At 31.0% G+C, this 16,213-nt stretch overlaps 1 protein-coding gene across 1 annotated transcript; it reads right to left on the bottom strand.

Annotated features, from left to right (window-relative positions):
* Positions 1–12,143: 12,143 nt before the first annotated feature.
* LOC143263815 (uncharacterized) lies at positions 12,144–14,297 on the bottom strand. The gene is made up of 3 exons (XM_076528567.1): positions 13,725–14,297; positions 12,894–13,163; positions 12,144–12,797 (listed from the first exon to the last, which is right to left on the bottom strand). Exons 1-3 carry the CDS (start codon positions 14,295–14,297, stop codon positions 12,144–12,146), a joined length of 1,497 nt encoding a protein of 498 aa, XP_076384682.1.
* Positions 14,298–16,213: the final 1,916 nt, after the last annotated feature.

Genomic DNA, 16,213 nt, shown 5'->3' with positions numbered 1-16,213 from the left:
ACCAAGGCAGTTCACTTGGAGTTGGCAGTGGATCTGACCACTGATTCATTTCTGAACTGCCTACGTAGATTCACTGCGCGACGAGGAATGTGTCGCGTCATACACTCGGACAATGGCACGAATTTTATTGGAGCGCGAAATGAGTTAAGGGACCTGGGTCACTTACTGGCATCCCCCGCTCACAACGACAAGGTTAAAGGGGCATTGGCTCAAAACAAGATCCAATGGCAGCTGATCCCCCCTCGCGCGCCGCATTTTGGCGGATTGTGGGAGCGGGCGGTCCGCTCCGTCAAAACGCACCTGAGACGTGTGATAGGCGAGCAGAGGCTCACATTTGAGGAGATGTGTACAGTACTAACACAGGTTGAAGCCTGTCTTAACTCCCGTCCCCTCCATCCTTTGTCGTCCGATCCTTCTGACCTGAACCCACTGACGCCTGGTCACTTCTTGGTGGGAGAGGCGTTGACGGCATTGCCTCATGTCCATCTCCTGGACACCCCGCGAAACCGGCTGAATAGGTTTCAGTTGTTACAGCAGATGGTTCAGCACTTCTGGAAGCGCTGGCACCAGGAATATCTGCATGGGCTCCAACAACGTCGGAAATGGAGACAAGGATGCGCTGTTGTTCCCAATGTCGGTGCTCTGGTTCTCATCAAGGAGGACAACCTACCCCCCATGAAGTGGGCCCTAGGTCGCATCTGGGAGCTGCATCCCGGTCAGGATGGTGTCTGCAGGGTGGTCACCCTCCGTACAGCCCAGGGGACATTAAAGAGGCCCACCACCAGGATTTGCTTGCTGCCTCTCGAAGACGAGCTCACCGGATCGAGTACCGTTGAGCCACAGCCGATTTTATAATCAATTGTTGTTGAACTAGGGTAGTTCAAGGTGGGCGGTATGTTACGGCCAAGTGGCCAGGATTTATGGCAAGGGCCATGTGCTTGGGTACCCGGACGGTATGGGTCTGTCCCGGGCCGTTCCCGGGCACATGTGGCACGGTCATAACGTCTCCTGGTCCTTGATTACGGTCCAGTCAACTACGGTTGGGTCTGGCATTGTTCGGGCACGTAGGCCCATCAACGCGGGATGTCTAGCAGGAGTTATTTTGCCACTCTCCCTCCTAACTCCCGGCCCACCGTTTTGGGGCAGTCTCACTTGATTTGGGATTGCAGTGATTGGACCGTAATTCCTTAGGTTAAGTAAAGGTAGGGATAACCGAGGTGACCTCGCGGATGCCACACGGTTATTCGTCAGTCCTGATCTGTCCATCCACCCTGATCCATCTTGAGTCGTCAGTGGATACAGAGGTCTCCCGGGAAGCTAGTTATTGGAGCACCCGGTTAGCAAAATAGAGTTTTTGTCGGCACACTAACGTGCAAATTACAACAAAGCTCGAAGCTCACAAGGAGCACCACGAGCATTAACAAATTGAAAAATATGATTAAAAGCTTTAATCACGGAACTGTGCATAAGAAGCTTTGACTGAAAGTGCTATTTGCCTTGATCTTGATGACATCACTATTTGAATGATTTGATTCATCATTATGGTCCTGGTATAATAGATGAAGATTTTTCTTTGCATTATATAATCTTGAAAAAGATCTTTTTATAAATTATCAAGAACAAATCTGTCCTCTTTTTTTATGAACAAATATGATATAACACTTGATGATGGTATTTTTAGTAGTCCGAACTCTCTATGATACCAGATATTACTCATTCTTTTGAATTTTTAAGCGATAAGAGTGTAAATGAAGTTAATCATATTCAAGATACCTTTTTAGATTTGAATTTTAGCAACGCGATATGTACTTTGAAGAAAATAGTTTTTATAATGACAATTGTATAAGTATGTTCGATAACAACAAACCTGTTATTAGATCTGAAAGTAACATAGAATGCGTTGAAATTATTCCTATTTCTGATACAGATGTAGATTTTTTAAACAATATAATCGATGATGAGTATAAAAACAATCTGCTTTCTTGGCTAGTTCAAAATACTGATGACAGTTAGTTTAGATAAGATTAGGATGTGTTTTTTTAATAGCTTGAGTAGACCAAGTATAATAATCTTGAATAGGTACTGTCGTGAAATGGAATCTCTAGGAATATTTATCTTAAAGGTTAAATATGGAGTTATATCTACGTTAAAGTAGTTTTTAAAGTAGTTTTTAACATAAAATTTAGTTAATTGATTATGAAGAATAACATAAATATAACAAAAATATTTTATCACGTTAATAAATTAAGTTTTTATGTTTAGAATTTATTGTAAAATTAAAAAATAATCAATTATAAAAGTATTTTTATATGTCAATAACTTTGATTAAAGTATGTTAATATAATTTATTTTCAGGTATTTTAAACGTTTAAAAGAAAATATATAAATATTAATTTAAATTAAAAAAAATATAATAAATCTTAAATAAAATATAAATTAGTTAATCAATAAAAAGTTTAGAAACATGATTTTAAAAATGAATATATGTTAAATTTTCCAAACAATATTTGTTTGGGTCTAAGAAAAAAAATAACATATTTTTTAATGAAAATATTAAAATAAGTTAATTTAATTATTTAATTTACAGACACGAATTTTATATTTTAAACATAATTACAATCTACATCTTTCAAGAGCTTACATTTTTATATGTTAACATTTGAAGAAAATATTTTATTTTTAATTTAAAATGATCAAATAAGTGGTTAAAATACTATAAAAATTAAAAACGCGTTTTAAATATATCGCTTTACTAATTATGTTCGGTTAACAAGTCTTTATATTTAAAGAAATGTTTACAAATAAAGAAGTGAATATTTTTCTTGACAAAACTGTAATGATTACATTAAGAATATTTAGTTAAATTATATAATATTTTTACATAATTTTGAAAATATAAAAGAATATTACAAAGAATAGCTTGTAGATTTGCCTTTTTTCTTGGTTAGTATAATTGATATTTATGAGATGGGATGATCAATTCTTTTTGTCGATAAATGAAGTATTATACTAGATATTGCACAATAAATATAATGTATTATACATATATATATATATATAGATGTATTGTATAATAATCAAAGATAAAACTTTTTTTATGTGGTTTCACAATCCTACTTGTCTTATTTGATGTAAGAATCATATTTCCGATAAACCACAGTATAAAACAAATAGTCATTTAACTCTCTTATAAAGGCTTTTTATCCTTTAGATAAAACTGTGATAATTAAATGTTATATTAATAACGAGCGTTGTTTATTAGACTTAAAAACAATTTGATTTTATCCATATCAGCGTTTCTCAAACTATGTTCCACGGAACAATAGTGTTCCATTAAAGTCGATTAGGCCTGCGACAATAATTTAAATAGGTTAAATCGTGTTATATAGAGGATTTGTACAACAAATTTCATATATAAGTGTACCACTGGGTGTATTATGCTCGAATTAGTGTTCCGCAAAGATTTTTAAGTTATTAAAATGTTCCACTTAAAAAAAAGGTTTGAGAAATGCTGATCTAAGTGATTATTGTTTGTATATTTGGGAAATTTATATTTTTACAAGCTATAATAACGTAAAAGTATTATTTATGGTTCAAATATAAACTTTAGGATGCATTTATTTATATATAATAACAGTCAACAGCAATTTTTTTTCGGCAAAAAACATTGACGTCATAACATATCATCGACAAACACCGTCATTAAAATGTAACTACTATTTTAGTCAAAAAATGAACAAATACCCTTTTATAATAATGTGAAAGAAAACACATTCTGATCTTTTTTTAAACTTATAAAAAATATATATCGAGAATTCTAAACAACTCAATGATACCAAGACCTTTTTATTCATTTAAGTAGTATTTTGTGAGTTTATAAAGCGATATTTTCCTTTTTCAAGACTTTAAATACTTTCTATTAAACTATATTCAAAAATACTGATGATTACACATTCCTAAATTTTTGATTTTTTTTAAATACAAATAGAGCATATAAACATCACTAAAATTCTTTTTTTATTTAGACATAAATTTTTTCAAATTTAAAAATGTTGAATGCATAGCCTTTTTTTTAATATCATAAAAAAATTTTAGCCGAAACGATAACATGATATGACGTCTCTGTTTTTTAACCAAAAGAATTGCCGGCCACAATTGCTGATTATCTATTCATGCAGATTATTTTATTAGGCGACACCCATAGTGAAATAGTTAATAAGTTAAATAAAACAATAATTTGAATTAAAGATACTATATACTTTATATTTGACATATCTTTTTGATAATAAGTAAATAAAAAATCAGGAATTTTTATATAGTAGCGAGTCAATTGATTTTAATAACCCTAAAACATTAAAATAATTTTAAGATAATTTAAAAAAAACTTTAAGCAAATAAAAACTAAAATAACATTTAAATTAAAATTAGTCTCCAAATTTTTAATGCTTTTAAATTTAGGTTTAGGTTTTACAGTTTTATTTTTTTTGGTAATCCTTATTTATCATTGATTTCTACTATTATATTTTATATGGCTTTATTTTACGTTGGTTTTTAGTCTTATATTCTATTCGTTAATTATTTTTTCCGCTGATTTTTAATCTTCTATTTTATTCAGCAATATTTTATCGTTGAAATTTAGTCTTCTATTTTATTCGGAAATATTTGTGTTTGCCGCTGATTTTTAGTCTTCTATTTTATTCGATAATATCATTTTTGACGTTGATTTTTAGTTTTCTATTTTATTCGGCATTTTGCTTTGCCGTTAATTTTTAGTCTTCTAATTTATTCGGCATTTTGTTTTGCCGTTAATTTTTAGTCTTCTATTTTCAGGGCCCTTATTTCATTTTAAAAGTCGACCCGCCCTTATTTTAATTTTAGGTTCTTTATAAATATCAAAAAGAACATTTCAATCGTTATAAATCAAGATAATATTTGTTGTTTTATAATATTCATGAGATAGAGAAAACTCTTTAGTATAATTTTATGAAATAAATACTAGAAATAATATATTATGTTAACTTTACTAAAGAGGGAGTTAAAACAATATAAAATATCAACGGACGTTCTAAGATTTAGTTAGTTGGAATAATAATAAAGTTTTATGTTTAATAACTACTATAACATTTTATAGTGTTAAGATATTTTACTATTTATAAAATATAGTAAATATAATTAATACAGTGCGTTCCAAAATTATGAGGCCACCCATATTTTTTAGTATTTAAGGTTATTTTAGATGTCTTAGAGATGGGTACAATAATATGTTATTGTCTTGTTAAATAGCTATTTATTGCCTGGAAACATCCTTCTGTCCGTGGCCGACGGATACAGATCAGCTGTGCAGTTCACCATACATTGTACGAGGTCCATGCACTATCCTCCAGCACATATATTTTCGACCATGTAGTAGATTTACAACTGAATGGGTGAGTTTCTTATTGATAATATTCTTCATATTTCTCTATCAAACAAATCTCTTACGTCCTTTAACACGATTATTATTTATTAAATTAGCTTTGCGAATCGCTCGTTGAATCGTGTTCGGATGCGGAATTATTTAAATTAAAATTTAATAAATTAACATTTACAAACTTTGTTAATCTTTACCATGCATAAAAATTTCATATGGTACACATGAGGTGTCATGCACACCAGAAAATTAAAACGGCTGTCATACTTATTATTTCGGGTCCGAAAAATTAGTAAATATTCTTGAGACATTCTGAAGTAAAGATGAATAGCGTTTTTCTTAAAATTACCACTGCCACGTGGTAAAAACAATATCGAAAGTTGATATCTTTCGTGACTTATTCATTGATTTGAACGCAGCACAGAGTGCCCCTTCAGCTGTCAAAATCAGTGGCAGGAGCACATGGCACTCGATCGATTGACCGGTGTTTTTCATTAATAACTCGTAAACAAAGCCGCAGATTGCATTTTCGCAAAGGAAAATGTTACTTAGAATGATCTCAGCTACCCCACATTTCCGTAATGCGAGACATTTTTGGGACGCCCTGTATATATATATATATATATATATGAACTTTCGGTGATTAGAAATACATATATATTCAATTTTTCAAGGAAAAATTTTTTTAATTTAAAAAAATCGTTCCAAAACTATAAGACCACCTAAAAAAACTAGTATTTTTGTAAAAAAATAAATTTTCTTGTCATAAATTGTTTATATTTATGTTTAAAGGAAAAAAAATTATATATATATTATGGAAAAATTGATCAATAACTCAAATTTAAATGTAGTCAGAAAAACTGCAAATTAAATAAATAAGGGCAAAACATTGGTGTATAATTTAATACATAGAACAAAATCCGTCGCTCTAAAATTAAAAAAATAGAAAGAACAAATAAAATAGGGATTAAAAATGAAAAAGGAATCTTAATTTGTAGCAAATAATCAATGAATTACAATTTAACGTATCAAAACATGCAATATATATGAGCTATCATAAAATCTGCGAGTCTAAACAATTTAATTTTGCCTTGAGTCATGTAAAGTGGTTTTCAGAATGGTGCAATGTAATTTTTTCAAATGAGAAAAGGTTTAATATAGATTGACCTGATGAATTTCATCACTACTGCCATGACTTAAGGTCTGAAAAACAGACATATTCTAAAAAATAGTAGGAGGAGGCATAATTATGACATGGGTGGTCATGCGTAATATATAGATATTTCCACCTGTTAATGGGGAGTACCTGAGATGTGTTCCACAATTATGTATTCCATAATTATTTTAACAGCCGAAAACGAAGGGTAGCTGAGGTCATTTGAAGCAACTTTTTCCTTTGCGAAAATGCAATCCGCAGCTTTATTTACGAGTTATTAACGAAAAAATTCTGATCAATGAGAGGCGAGGGCGTGAGTTACAACGTGGTCGATCGATCGAGAGAAACGTGCTTCGGCCGTGGATCTCGATAGAAGATGGAGGCTCCGTGCTGCGTTTGAATCAATGAACAAATCACGGTGCGTGAACTTCCGAATTTTATTTTACCACGTTAGAGTGATAATTTTAAGAAAAACGCTATTCATCCTTATTTCAGAATGTCTGAAGAATATTTACTAATTTTTCGGACCCGAAATAATAAGTAGTTTAACCGTGAGAGCCGTTTTAATTTTCTGGTGTGCATGACACTTTACGTGTACCATATGAAATTTTTATGCAAGGTGTACAGTGAGGATTAGCAAAGTTCGTAAATGATATTTTAATTTAAATAATTCCGTGTCCGAACAGAATTCAACGAATGATTTGCAAATCTGATTTAATAATAAATAATCGCGTTCAGGGACGTAAAGGATTTGTTTATTAGAGAAATATGAAAAATATTATCAATAAGAAACTCACCCATTTTTGGAATTGTGGCTCACGATGTCGAAGGGCACTGACCTCGTACAACGTACAGCTACACTTTTTTCACTACACTGTTACCAAACACTGATCACTTAATTAATCACTGATAATCCGAAACACTTGTGGATATTACGAAAGATGACTGAGACGCGTTCGCGAATAATCGTTTACTCGACGCATTCGTTTGGCAGTCGATGTTTCACTGCCAAAAAATCCAGGCATCGACCGTGGGCCCTTGTCGTTCATCGTTCGGCCGTCCGAGGAAATGACACCCGATACCATAGTATTATCTTCGTCTTCAATTTGTACATTAGCTATATTTCATTTGCAAAAATGCTATATTTCCTCAACTTTCAGTTTTGACCGTTTACTAACTGTCCTGACAAGTTATTCCGACATCTATAAACGTGGTTATATTTTTTATTTTATCAAAAATATAAATATTTTAGAGTTTTTATAATGGTTCGTAACGTTATTGTTAATTTATATATGACATAATTAGCAGGTATGCGATCTGAACGTAGGAACTCTTCAACTACGCTCTAGATTTGGTCGACTTTACTCTGTTTATAAAATATGTTTAAAAAACAATCTCTTTTATTTAGATAGTTTGTATTCATCTTTTCTTGTTCCTGGATATCGGTTAGAAAATATTTTTATTGTTATCTTTGATTCTTTCTAGAAAATTCTAAATTCTAGAATTTTCTTAAAGAAGATAAATTTTTAAACAATATATGTGGTTTATACCACAATATATAACTCAAATATCTACTTTTTTATTGCAATTATTTCCTAAATTGAGTAGTTTTGTATTTTTTTGAGAATATGGATTATGTGTCAGAAGTATATCTAGTGATTAATGTATCGCGCCGCGAACGAGTTTATTATGCTGTCTTGTACATTCAAAATTCAATACTCTTTAGGATGTTGTTGTCTAATGGTTCATAGTCTTTTTATAATTTTTGCAATGCAAATTCTTGATAGTTTCATAAAAAAAATTTATATCTTATAAAAAACAGAACAGTGTTTCCTTGCCTTTACTTCGTTGTTGCCTTTTGATCTATTATTATATAATATTTATTTACTCATGTTATTTTTGGTTTTATTAAATTTAAACAAATAAAATTAGGTTTTTCTGCTTCGAATTTGACATGTACATTAACAAATTTTTGTTTATTTTATTGAATTAATGTCACACACACACACACACACACACACACACACACACACACACACACACACACACACACACACACACACACCAATAGAAATTGTAATACAAAATATATTTATACTTGAATGTTATGTTTTATATATGAATCACATGAATAACATGGCATATTTTAATCGGTTTGTTTTATTTATTTAAGAGAGTCTTTAGAATAGAAACAAAAGAGTAAAGTATCAAATTGAATTAAAAATATATTAAAAAAATTTTGTTTTTTTTTAAATTAGATTGATATGTATAAAATTTTTAGAAATTTAATTCTATCATATGCTAAAATAAAATATGAACAATATTATAAATACATTATTAAAAAATCATAGGATAATGATTGTTTTAAAACTTTTCTGTTTTTTTATATATATTTTTTAAACTATAATTATGTTAATTTTCAATTCAGAATGATAAAATTTTTTTATAATCGTGATATAAAATTTCATATGTATCTTTAGATCTTATAACGACAAGATTCGGTATAGATCTTTGATCATGGATAGTGCATATCTTTTTTAATTATTCAATATAAAATCGATTTCTATTATATCCCTATGATATATAAATTATATGGTTCTATTTCCACATTAGACGAAATTATGACATCTATCCATTCAATAAGACTCAAACTTATCAATCCTCTAAATAACGATCTAATTCATCACCATATGAGTATATATATATATATATGGTTGAATCTGGTGATATATTTGTGCTTTTAGAACCAGATCCATCAATTAAGGATTGGGATGATAAAAAAGACTGTCCATATATAGAAGAAGCAAGCTTTTTGTATTTTATAATGAAACATCTACTAATTTTGTAAAAAAGGACTATAAGAAACATTTAAATATTTTTTTACAAATCACAAATAAATTCTATGAGACTTAATCCGTCAAAGAGCAAGGACATCTATACACCATCTAAGGACAACAAATTAAACTTGCGCAAAAAAATGATTTCTATAAAACATCAGGATATTGTACATCATTTTATTATATATTTAAGAAAGATATTACACAACAGCTCGATTTTATGGAATCCATTTTTCTTTCAAATTAAAGAATCTTTATTAAAGATTAAAAATCTGCGCAATGATGTATTTTTAAAAAACAAAGTATTAGATTCTTATTTCTTTAAAAAATATGGATTATCTATTTTTGATGTAGGAAATATTTTGCTGAAAAATGAAACACACTGATCTTGAAAGTTTTTTTTGTTTAATCTTTAAAGAATGGATGTCTGAGAAAACGACATATTAATAATTTAGGTGTATAAAAATGTTAATTGTAAGAATATTTTATAAGTATATAACTTAACAGACTTAAAAAACAAATATGAAAAAAGATTTCGTTTTGAAATTAAATGAAACTATGTTTGATATATTTTAGCTTACATTAATTATCATAGTATTATATTGAATATTTAAATTTATTTATTCTCGCAAAAACATTAAGAAAAAAAATAAAATATACTCTATTTCCAATTCTTGTCGTATAATATAAAAGAAACGAGTTTGCAAGGTTTATAAGTATTTTAGGTTTTAATATCATTTATAAAGTATAGCATTTGTTTGTAAGCACCTTGATACAGCATTTGTTTTATGAATTCGAGCGCGTTATCCATAATCAAAACGCTATTGGTATTATTATTTAGCATGTAACTAAAACCCGTTTAATAAAAGAAATAAAGAGATCAGGGTTATAAAACCCTTTAATATATTCGTATCCTATTATTCCTTTTACATTAATAGCACATATTATAAACTTCTATTAATCCCCTTTCCAACTGGTATGTTAATATACATATGCTTTGGTATTTACAGGTGAGTAACCATATGATCTTGCTGTGTGCTCATTGAATCCAGTTTCATCAATAAATATCAAGTTTTCATCCGATATCCTTGAAATTTCCGTAGCAAAAACCCTCCTGTCATTAATTTTTTCAACTGTATTTCTTTCTATGGGCAGAAGAGATAGCCTTTTCCTTGTTATCTCAATATTTTTCAATCTCCTGCACATATTTGGAATTGATACATTAACATTATTTTTTTCTAAAACAATATCTTTTATTTCACTCTGAATTAAAGAATTATTACGTAAAACACTATTATAAATCGTTTCGACCTATGAGTGCATAGCATTCCTTTCCTTGCATGTATTCCTTCGTTTATCGCCCGCTGTTGTAAAAATAACTCCGGATTCATAGTCATGTAGTATTTTTCTAACAGTATGTGTTGAGAATATAAATTATTATATAAATTTAACCCTCATACTTAGATAAATAAACAGTATGTCTATGAATATTTAACATTGACGATATTTGTCTAATACTGTTATCACCAATATCACCAATTCTCTTGTTTTCTTTTCTAATTGTTTTTTTAGTCTTTCTTTCCATTTTAAGGGTTACTTTTTTTTAATTTGATATACATAAAAAATGAAATCCTGTACATAAAAAAATGAAATCTTGTATATATAAAAATGAAAAACTCTGTAAATAAAAATGTGAAAACATGTATTTAGTTTGACAATTTTTTACGTTTATTTAATAAATCTTCTCCTGTTGTGAAATTCAGGTGTAAGTTATGGTTGAATTGAAATACTGGGTTAATAAATAAAACATAGATAGATAAAAAGCATAATAAATTCAAAATAAATAAATAATTCTCTTGAAATTTAATTGAAGACGGTGTTTTAGATTCTTTGAAAATCAGATTTGATGATTTATAAAATATGTATTTTTAACAAATAAAAGGCATTTATGATATATTTCAACCCTAATTAAGTAAATAAAAAAAAACGATATTATAAATCTTATGTCTCATTATTTTCATAAAAAGAATATTTTTAGTAATACAAACAAATTATTTCATTATTTTTACAATAGGTATCTTTTAAAATATTAAAATAACACTATAACTTCAAATACGTATCAGAATATGCCTGTACTCAGACATAAATTTATAAAACAATTTTTAAGAATAAGCAAAACATATTATGTTTTATATTTGTCCGCATATAGTAATATAAATTGATGGAAGCGTGTAAAATAAAACATTTTTCCCTAAATACTTCATTTATAAATCTAACATATAAATGATACTATCATATCGAAAATTTATACTTTGAGTTTTTCGGTAGCCAAATATAATAACAAAGATTTAATAGGTTAGTTTAAATGACATGTTGATCATTTTGTTACGCTCAATTGAGATAGACTCAAGGATCTTCTTCAGCACCATGGATTGAATATATGCTTCAAGGGAGTCCTGTATCCCCAGCTCATGCAAATATTTTTTGTGGAACTTAGTTACCACCCCATCCCAGGTCATTATCTAAGGAACAATCTTGGTTCTAGACTTGTGAATAATCCCAAGTTCATTAGCTAGTAAGTCGTATTTTCTTAGCTTTTCGTTTTCTACAACATTAAGCAGATCTTGATTTGTTATTCCTACCTCTATAATAATTATTTGAATTTTTTTCTTATCAATTACCAAGATATCAGGCTTGTTGTGGGCAACTTTAATATCTGTAGATATCCGTGTGTCTGCCCTTATTTTTCTGCATTCTCGTTCTTAAGGATCTCCTGTACGGAATGTGATCTAATCTTATTGGACTTTTTAAATCCGTATTTTTTGCAAAGAAGTAAGTGGATACATCTAACAACCTTATTATGTTTTCTTGTATAGTCAAACCCAAGCATACAGTCATATTTAGTTGCTAGATGATCTACTGTTTTCCTTTGTTTTCTGCAGTGGGGACATATAGTCTCCTGACCGCAAAAGATATTTCTGTCTTCAAGGGAGCAGTATGTTGCCTCAGATCTAGCCTGATTATTCCCTTTAGTCAGCCAAGTCGGCGAGCCTTTAATGCTCACTAGCTCGTTATCCCTTACATTATACAACTTTTTATGGTTGTTTTTATATTTAATTTTGTTATATAATGTTTCTTTTTGTACTTCTAAGATATCTCGTACTGACAACATTTGTTTACCGTACTTAATATTTAGGTATTTGTCTATTGCAGCAAGGTGTGTCTCATTTTCTTCTTCCACTTTAAGTATTGCCGAGCATCTTAGATTATTGTTTCTTGTCTCATTAAAGTTTTGGTTGATATCAAACAGCATGTATTCGCTTCTATGCTCTACATTAATGAGACCCCTACCAATTTCTGTTCTTGGAAAGTATAGCCTTTCTTTACAGGCTGGCTGTAGGTGGATATGGTGTTTGATTAACACCTGGCGAATTTGAAAGTCTAGAGCTTGGAAATCGCTTGGTTATTGGCCAATATGATTATTTATTACTGAGATCGCATATTCATTTATCACTTTAATCATGTTTTTTCCATTTAGCTTTGTCTTGCATATTGTCTCAGTTCTTTTTAAAACTTCGGCTTTTACTTTTTCAAACGTTTCCTTTTTTACTGCACTTGTTGCATCCTCCGTTATTCCTAGGTATTTGTACCCCTGTGTCCCTTCTGATTTGACTGCATCTTGTTCACACCTTTCACTGTTGGTTGCAGATTTCTCTTGATTTACCTCCAATCCTATCGTTTTAAAGAACTTCTTCGTCTCCTAATTCAATACTAATAATGTTTCCTCTTTTTCACAAATAAGTTTTAGATCATCTACAAACAGAAGATAGTTCGTATTCAAGAATTCTTCCCTAGTCTTTATTCCAACCGTAGGAAACTTTGAGTTGAGCTTTGAGTTGACCAATACAAAGTACAAATAACAACGGAGAGAGGCTATCACCTTGAAGTATTCCTCTCTTAACCCTTATTTCCACTATCGTTTCGCATCCTGATTTCACTTAAATAGTCCATTTATTTATTATTCCTATAAGGAAATATACTATCCACTTTGGCAGATTAAGCCTTTCTAAACAAGCTGCAAGGCATTTATGCTTTACTGAGTCGTATGCTTTCTTAACATCAATTCACATGATAGATAGTTTATTTTTATGTTCAATATTGATGGCCTTATTCAAAAGTGCTTGTTCTTTTGCTCCTTGGACTTTTCTAAGTGTTCCTAGTTGGTTCTCTGCGAGCATTCCACGATTCTCCACGATTATTTGAAGTATTTTGGTGACACATTTCGTCATTAACTTATAAAGGTTTGACATACGGTACTTACAAAGGTTTGTCTAAAGTCCCCACCTTTTGTAAGGGTTCCTTTAGGTATTAGGTACGTTATTCCCTTGTAAAGCCATGGTTCTCCAATTTTGCCTTCTATGCACATTTCTCTCATTATATCATAAAGGAATGGATGCAATAGCTCACATTTCTTTATAAAGAAGTTATATATTCCATCGCAGCCAGCCGTCTTCCAGTTGGGAAGATATTTGATTATCTCAGTAAACTCATTGTATAATAGAAATGTATTTACTTCATTTTCTGCAGGTATAAACTCAAATAAGTATTCTTTGAGATCTGTTTCGTTCATCTCTTCATTATCTTCTTCCCACATCTTTGACCAAAAATTCTTTATTTCTACATTTTTCACTTGATGCTCTACGACTTCCGATTCCTCAAGGTTTCTATAGAAATTACTTCTATACAGTTCAAAGCTCTGATTTTGTCGTCTGTACTCTCTTCTTTGTTCAGATATCTCTGGCTTTTTCTGATATATAGCAGCTTTTTCTCCAAGTTTTGCTATGGCTTCAGTCAAGTCCCGACCTAAACATGCCTTGAGGTTTAGTTCTCTCATTATTTTTTGCAGTAGTTTTCTCCTTGTCTTTCAGCTCTCCAAACATCCTGACCTTCTTTAAGAGAGCTATCTTATCTTTAAGTGCATCGATTTTCATATTTATATTTTCTTTCCCTTTTGACACCTTTGGTTCCTTTTTCGTAATCTCTTGATAGCAGGCTTGGGCCGATTAAAGTATTCGCGCTATGTCTTTGATTACTGCCTCAAGACTCATCATATCCACTTTCATTGAAGGGATCTTTCTTGTTCTCTCCACCTCTTCGATACTAACCATCCTCATCTAAGCCATTTTCTCTTTATAGATATTATTTGCCTCATAGAAGACTTTTGTCTCGTATAGTGTTCTCTCTTCTAGTAGATCTTTAATCGTTTTGCTATATATAGCAGCTATATAGATTCTACAGAAGAGAATAGATTCTAGACAGAAGGTATATATATTCAAATTCAGCAGAATCATATAATTCAGTTTCGAATTCAGCTGAAACATATGATTTGGATACAAATGCTGCCAAAACATACGATTTATCTTTAAATTTAGCAGATACACCCGATATAGCTACAGATTCTGCCGATACTTATGATATAACTTCAAAATCAGCCGAAACATATGATATAGCATCAAAACCAGCGTAATCTTACGATCTGGCTTCAAATTCTGCAAAAACATATGGTTATACTACAAATTTATACTAAACGTACGATTTAGCTTCAATTTCTGTCGAAACATACGATTTAGCTTAAAATTTAGCATGTACAACCGATTTAGCTTCAGATTCAGCACATACTAATGATATTGCTTCAAATTCCGCCGAAACAGATGATTTAGCTTCTACTTTAGACTAATCGTACGATTGGCTTTAAATTCTTCAAAAAACACATAGATTAGCTACAAATTTAGACTAAACGTACGATTTGGCTTTAATTTCTGTCGAAACATAAGATTAAGCTTCAAACATAGCAGATACAGATGATTTAGCTTCAGATTCAGCCGATACTTATGATATTGCTTCAAATTCCGCCGAAACATATGATTTAGCTTCCAATTTAGACTAAACGTACGATTTGGCTTCAATTTCAGCCGAAACATACGATTAAGCTTCAAATTTAGCAGATACAGCTGATTTAGTTTCAGATTCTACCAATACTAATGATATAGCTTCAAATTCAGCCGAAACATATAATTCAGCTTCAAATTCGGGCTAAAGATACGATTTGCCTTCAAATTCTGCCGAAACATATGCTTTAGCATCAAGATTTAACTAAACGTACGATGTGGCTTCAAATTGTGCAGAATGTTACAAATTATCTCCAAATTTAGCAGGTACACCTGATTTTACTTCAGATTCACACGAATCTTATGATATAGCTTCAAGGTCAGCCGAAATATATGTTTTAGCTACAATTTCCGCAAAAACATACAATTTGTAATCAAATTTAGTCTAAACGTCCGATTTGGATTAAATTTCTGCCGAATCATACGATTTAGCTTCAAATTTAGCATTCTATCTTAATGAAGCATACGCGGCTCGACCGCTCGACCCTACACCGTACCTACCATACAATAGATTCCGATAATTACCAAACGACCCCATCTGTGCTGCAAGCGTCTTACCACAAACAAATAAGCGACCGTAGCAATAGTATCTAATTATCCGAAAAGCCGTTATTTCCTGCCTGAAATATTTCCTTCAACGCTGCCTACATCTGGTCGCCAAAATTCTTTCATCGTCACGTATTCCCTTTACCTTCTGCACAACACCAATTACCCAAGGCAATATCTTTTTCCCCACTCTTATCACCTGCGACGGTCAACCTTCGAGACACGCGGATTCTTCTCGAGATTCACTCGCAGGTACAATTAATACCTGCAAGTGACTGTTAGTTCGAGGCAGTCACCTTTCCCCTTGCTCACAATT

The sequence above is a fragment of the Megalopta genalis genome, chromosome 1 (genome assembly GCF_051020955.1).
Source record: "Megalopta genalis isolate 19385.01 chromosome 1, iyMegGena1_principal, whole genome shotgun sequence".
NCBI classification, from domain to species: Eukaryota; Metazoa; Arthropoda; class Insecta; order Hymenoptera; family Halictidae; genus Megalopta; species Megalopta genalis.
Note: the sequence above shows the minus strand (reverse complement) of the source record. Positions and strands in the feature narration are given on the sequence as shown.